Genomic DNA, 7,051 nt, shown 5'->3' with positions numbered 1-7,051 from the left:
AAAACGAAAAAAAATCTTGGACAAACCCTAGATCTGGAAAGACAGCGACGAGAGGAGAGGAACAATTGTTGCTCGTGGTAGTGTGTTGATGTTCTTCGTAGTTGTGCATTGATGTTGTTTGTGGTATTACATTGATGTTTTTCGTAGTTGTGCGTTGATGTTCTTCGTGGTTGTGCATTGATGCTGTTCATGGTTGTGCATTGATGTTGTTCTTGGTTGTTGTCTGAAGAGTCATGGTATTGGTTCGTGGCTGAAGCTTAGGAGCGACGGTGGTGGGTCAAGAGAGGAGAGGAGAGGTGAGAGTAAAATATAGGAAAGGAGTGGCGAGTAAAATAAAGGAAAGGAGAGGTGAGGAGTGGGAAGTACAATTGGGAGATGGAAATGGGGTTAGGGTTAGGGAAACGCGAAGGACGCGTGCCACTTAGGCTTATAACGCGGGAAATGTTGGGTTTGGGCCATGGATCAGTTAGCTGATATGGTCCTTGACCGCAACCATATCAGTTAACTAATCCTAAAACTAGCACATTATTAAAAAATTGATTAGCGCATCCAGTTTTTTCAAAATCGGATCAATTATTTCCCGTTATTTAAGGTTTTTCAACTAGTGTACAACGACCCTATCTAGTTATACGAGTAATCTAATCGTTCACAAAATTAACCACATTTATTCATACGAGTAACTTCATTCGTCCACAAAAGTAACCTCCTTTATTCGTGCGACGACCCTAAATAATCATACGAATGTAACCTCATTTGTTCATAAGGGTAACCTCATTTAATCATACGAGTAATCGCAATTGTTCACAAAAGTAACCTCATTTCTTCATATGAACAACCTCACTCGTTCAGAAGAGTAACCTCACTTAGTCAGACGTCGATCTTATTTAATTAATACGAGTAAACCTAATTATTCACAAAAGTAACCCCATTTCTTCATACAAGAAACCTCACTTAATCATACGCCGACCCTTTTTAATAATTCTGACTAACCCCAAATGTTCATAAAAGTAACCCCATTTCTTCATATGAGTAACCTCATTCGTTCGTGAGAGTAACTTAGTTTAATTATACGACTCCCATATTTAATCATACGAGTAACCACAATTATTCACAAAAGTATATATTCATTTATTCATATGAGTAATTGTGTTTCTTCATACGCATAACCTCTCTTGATCATACGACGACCCTATTTAACTATAAGAATAACCCCAATTGTTCATGGAAGTAACCACGTTTCTTCATACGAGTAACCTCATTCGTTCATAAAAATAACCTCATTTAATCATACAACGACCTTATTAGATTATACGAGTAAAATCAATATTTCAAAAGATAAAAGTAACCCCATTTCCTTATACGAGTAACCTCACTTAATCATATATGATGACCCTATTTTATCATAAGGGTAACCGCAATTGTTCACAAAAATATCACCATTTCTTTCGACGATCGTATTTAATCATATGATGATCCTATTTAATCATACAACTTACCCAATTGTTCACAAAAGTAATATTATTTCTTTATACAAGTAATTTCACTTAATTATATGACAACCCTATTTAATTATATGAGTAATTCCGATTGTTTGCAAAAGTAACCCCATATATTCATACGAGTAATCTCATTCATTTAGAAGAATAACATCATTTCTTCATATGACGACCCTATATAATTATACTAGTAACCCCAGTTGTTTACAAAAGTAACCCAATTTCTTCATACAAGTAAACTCATTCGTTAATAAGAATAAACTGATTATTATTCTCTTTTATTTTAAAAGTAATTACATTTGTTTATAGGAGCAACATCCTTTTATTAAAAAGAGTACATATTCGTACAAGTAACTTCGTTTGCTCATAAGAGTAACTCTATTTGTATAAGGGTTTTGTTCACAATGGTCAACTTTAAAGACCACATCTTACAACACACTCAATATCTTTGGAATGTTGAAGTTGGAGATGAAAATTTGGCTTGATAATTTTCCAACGCTTGGTCCAAAGCTCGATTCCGATAAGAAACGAGTGAAATATGAACGAGCACACAACCTTAACTATACATATAGGTGTGACTAGCCGTATGCAAGACTATTTTTTTTTTTTATATGAATCTCTCAAAATCCCTTCAGATTTTATACTTTTTTTTTATTATTGAGCAACCCCTAGCTTCCAAGTTACAAAAGTTAAGTGTGTTCTGCACTCGTATACTTGTGTTTCTTAATAACGTAGCTTCAACTTGCAGCACTCATCCTGTTCCTGTTCGTAAAATGATGTGATTCACGGGATACCCAAATCTGATCACCGCTCCTAGGAATACAAAGGCAGCTAGCTAGCTAGCTAGCCCCAAGCTCCCGAAGTCCCAACTAATTAATCACTGCACCATCTCCCAATGCTACTTGAAAGTTGAAATCATCAAACAATTTAATGATTTAGGCAAAACATTCATTATATCACCTCCTATGCTCACATGCACCTAATATACGTGACATACGTGCATGTTTCCCATGAAATCGTTACTATTGTTTGAAATTCTCACTATATATACTACAAGTCTACAACTTATACATCACTGCTGTTTATAACAAAAATGGGAAGGGTTAATATAAACAGCAGAAAAGGTTTATTATGGGTTGTAATTGCATCGTTATTGTGGTGTTATGTTGCTACGGCTTGTAATTCAACAGCGACAAAACAGCAGCCAGCACAAGTGAAAGTGCCATGCTTCTTCATTTTTGGGGATTCATTGGTTGATAATGGTAACAACAATGATATTCTAACATTGGCTAGAGCCAATTACATGCCTTATGGTATTGATTTCGCACAAGGACCTACCGGTCGTTTTTGCAATGGTCGAACTTTTGTTGATGCGTTAGGTAAGTAAACTTTGGATTTTATATTAATTTATATAGGACTATATTGTACAATTATTGTCCTACTTTTAATTTAGAACCTTATGATAGATTTTCAACAATTACTCTTTTCGTTTTGAGATAGTATACTTTAACTTTCGTATCTTTTACAAATCCACTTTGATTACTCGTTTACAGCTTATATATAAAAGCAAATGTTCGTATATAAAATGTTGTTAGGTTTATTTTAACATATGTATGTATATTTTAAAAATATCAATGATTAATAATTCTTACTAATATATAATTAGATATAATAACGAATTTAAATTGTGGTATTGATAACTGTAAAGGCCAACCTACTGTGAATATTTGAGACAAAGGATTAGTCTAATCATGTCTAAAAAGTTGCATTGTTGGATTGTTATGAGATTTGCAGAAATAAAGCCTGAGGTAACTATGTTTTTCCATGTCTAAAAAGTTGCAATGTTGCAAATATTATTTCTACAGCTCAACTTCTAGGATTTTCGGACTTCATTCCACCATTTTCAAGTGCTAGGCGTAGCTCTCTAATTAGAGGAGTAAATTTTGCGTCCGGAGCTGCTGGTATAAGAGATGACACAGGCAATAATTTGGTAAAAATTCCATTTTGCTCCCTGGATTTTTTGGACTATTTAGGGATGAATACTATTTATTTGATACTATTGATGGAAGAAAATAAAGCAAGAATAGCTACAATTGAGTAACTACGAGAATATATATTCAAGAATCGAGAGTTATAATTTAATGAATGCATTATATTCACCCTAGCTTGTTTAATTTTGAATTTATGAGCGTGCTTTTACATTGTAATATTGCATGCAGGGGGCTCATATTTCAATGAGCCAACAAGTTTACAACTTCGCAAGAGTTTTACAAGAATTAAGAAGAAACTTCAGGGGAGATGCGAGCGGCCTTCAAAATTACCTTAGCAAATGCATTATTTACTCTGGAATGGGAAGCAATGACTACCTCAACAATTATTTCATGCCTGAATACTACCCCACTTCTAACCAATTTACCCCCGCAGCCTATGCTAATGCCCTTCTTCAAGATTATTCACGTCAACTCACGGTTTGTTTCTTTTATTTGATCCAATCCTCACGTAGATAAGGCCAAATTCTCTTTATCATAGTTTTACTGAGTTAACAAATTATTAGAACATACGGTCTAATTTTAACATAAAATTAGACGAATTCAAGACTGAATTTTTCTAATAAATTTATTCCATTTCACTATAACCCAACACTATCCTAGTCATTCCTTCCCTTCTACTTCTTTTGGTTTCTTGACTCTCGAATTACAACAGACAATTTTAAAAAATAACTCAGTAGTCTTACCGAACTCATTAAAGTAGTCACTAAATGCATTAAATTAGTCATTGAATGGGTTAGAAAATGTCATTACTAAATAGAATAAACTGTCAACGAAATAGATTAAACTGGTCCCTAAATAGATTAAACTAGTCACTATATTGAAAAAAAAAAGTGACCTGCTCTCTACTTAATATTGGATTGGACCGTGCTTAATTTTAAACTTAAAGTAGGCGATCTCTTACAAGACTAACTGGACCGAGTTTAAATCTATGTCTCACTAATGTTATTAGTTCAAGATTAGATTTAAACAAAGTTGTTTATCATAGTTTTACTGAGTTTAAATCTATGTCTCACTCAATGTTATTAGTTTAAGATTAGATTTAAACAAACTTTTTATGTCTCACTCAATGTTATTAGTTGATACTAGTTTAATTAATATGAATTTTGTGATTCAAACCTGATTCTTACTATATATCATATCTCAACTTGAAGAAACAAACTAATACGTTATACGTCTACTTAAATTTATATTGCAATCCCATTGAATCATCTTTTTTTTATTAAAAATAAAGATTTGTTAAAATATGTAGGATTTGTACCGACTTGGAGTTAGAAAGGTGGTAGTAACAGGAGTTGGGCAAATTGGGTGCATACCCTATGAACTTGCGAGGTCCAATGGGACAGGACAAAGTCGTTGTAATGAGGACAAAAACAATATTGTTAGTCTGTTTAATTCAGGCTTACGACAATTGGTTGATGCCTTTAACAATGGTCAACTACCAGGAGCCAAGTTCGTATACTTGGACTCTTACCGGGCTGGCAGCGAAGTGTCCTCTAATAGAAGATCTTACGGTACGTATTCTTTCTTCAATCTTTCTATCTGACTGTCTTAACCTTGTTATTTTAAAGATCTGCGTTAGAGATCATACATGATTTGAATAAAAACAAAAAAAAAATTTACTTAGGGAGTTAATAGAGTATATAACTCTGTCAGTGACTTCAATTATCAACTTAAACTTTTGATTGAGTTGGTTATCTGACAAACAAAATAACATTGGTTATATCATACAGCGTGATATATACATGATGTATATTCGTCTAGTCTAGCGTGAATGGTATCTACGCGGATTTTATTTATAATGTTTTGTTGAATATTTTGTAGGGATTGAGGTAATAGACAGAGGATGTTGTGGAGTAGGAAGGAACAATGGGCAAATTACTTGCCTTCCTCTACAGGCTTCCTGTGAAAATCGAGACAAGTATTTATTTTGGGATGCTTTTCACCCAACTGAGGTAGCTAATGTGATACTTGCCCGGAAAGCATACTCCTCCAGGTCAACTACGAATGCATATCCTATAAACATTCAACAGTTAGCATCACTATAATTGATATTTTTGGTTTCAAATAATCAAGCATCAAAATGTATCACATTTTAGGAGTTGTAATATTAGATGCTATTAGTCCATCCTGTTCGCCATTTCCTTTCAAAATTTGGAAGAGTTGGTTTCTGTTCTCATATGTGAACACATGTACTCCATTTTAATTCAATGATTGCGATTGTTATTCCTTTCCCTATCTTTTGTTCTTTGAGCTCAAATTCATTTTAAAAAGAATAGAGAAATCCACTTGCTGAATCTGGAAAACATGGATGCTCACTTCATCCACCGACATGAATTAAGTGTATTTTGTATAGTTCATTAATTTCCTTTCACCTTCATTAACATTACCATTCGGGCCTGATTGTAAAGTCTCGTGGATGTAGTACTAACACATGGAATGGAATGTTACCTAAATCTATCACTCAAGAAATTAGAATCACCTTTTTATTGTACATGGGCAAGTCTCTAGGCTTTTATACAGGAAATTACTAAAATGCCACTAATACTCTAATAGTAGGGATAGGGGTCAGCACAACCGGATACCCGGTAGAATTTTATAGACCCAGACCCGGACTCAGTGGGTATTAAAAATCTGGAATTGGAATTGAAACTGATCCAACCGGGTCCTAAATTTTTAGAACCAGACCCGGAATCGGTGGGTACCAGGTCCAGAGCTGGGTACCTAGTTGTATGTTTAACAACATACTAAGATGGGCCAATTGAGCTATAAATTTTTTTAAAAAAGTTAAATGGGCCTAAAGGCCTACTAAGTACTAACTTTTTACTTAACAACTATTATCCTATTACCAATTCTATATGAGTATATGAAAAAAAAAAAAACCAATTCTAAATACCGGGTACCCGGACCCAGACCCGCTCCAACCGGGTACCCAGAGCCAGAACCGGTCAAATCGGATACCCACATGTACCGAATCCGACAAAATTCTACCTAGAATTGGAACCAGATGAAATCAGGTCCGTTTTTTGGGACCCGGACCCGGACCCGGCGAATCCATATCGGGTCTGGGTACCCGAAATTTCTGCTCACCCCTAAGTAGGGATAAATAGTTAGCGAATTTTTACCATATACCCCTGATAAATTAAAAAAATTCACCAAATACCTCAGACAAATTAAAAAAATTCATCACATGTCGTCAATGTTTAAAATATTCACCATATACCCTGAGTTTCAGAAAACGTTCACCATATGCCCTTTTTCTAACGGACGTTAACTCAACATGTGCCATTATTTACGACTTTATTACCGCTATTAACCTAATTACCCCTAATCTTTTACAAAAACAAAAAAAATTAATCTCTCTCCTCCACCATCAACACTAACTAATTATTGTAGTATTAATACTCGTTTTGATGGGCTTCTCGAAATTCGTATGTTTAAAGGTCGTCACTGATGTTTTTTTTTTTCAAAAAAAAAAGTCATTTCGGTGGTAAAATCAACGATTTA

General features: G+C 34.3%; 1 protein-coding gene across 1 annotated transcript; it reads left to right on the top strand.

Moving 5' to 3' along the window:
- The first annotated feature begins 2,556 nt into the window (after window positions 1-2,556).
- LOC104897914 (GDSL esterase/lipase At1g33811) lies at window positions 2,557-5,782 on the top strand. The gene is made up of 5 exons (XM_010684885.4): window positions 2,557-2,875; window positions 3,362-3,486; window positions 3,716-3,964; window positions 4,797-5,058; window positions 5,369-5,782. The coding sequence occupies exons 1-5, from the start codon at window positions 2,590-2,592 to the stop codon at window positions 5,590-5,592; spliced, it is 1,146 nt and encodes a 381-aa protein (XP_010683187.1). The 5' UTR covers window positions 2,557-2,589; the 3' UTR covers window positions 5,593-5,782.
- The last annotated feature ends 1,269 nt before the right edge of the window (window positions 5,783-7,051 follow it).

This window comes from Beta vulgaris, chromosome 1 (assembly GCF_026745355.1).
Source record: "Beta vulgaris subsp. vulgaris cultivar EL10 chromosome 1, EL10.2, whole genome shotgun sequence".
NCBI classification, from domain to species: domain Eukaryota; kingdom Viridiplantae; phylum Streptophyta; class Magnoliopsida; order Caryophyllales; family Amaranthaceae; genus Beta; species Beta vulgaris.
This window is presented reverse-complemented; position numbering and strand designations above follow the sequence as displayed.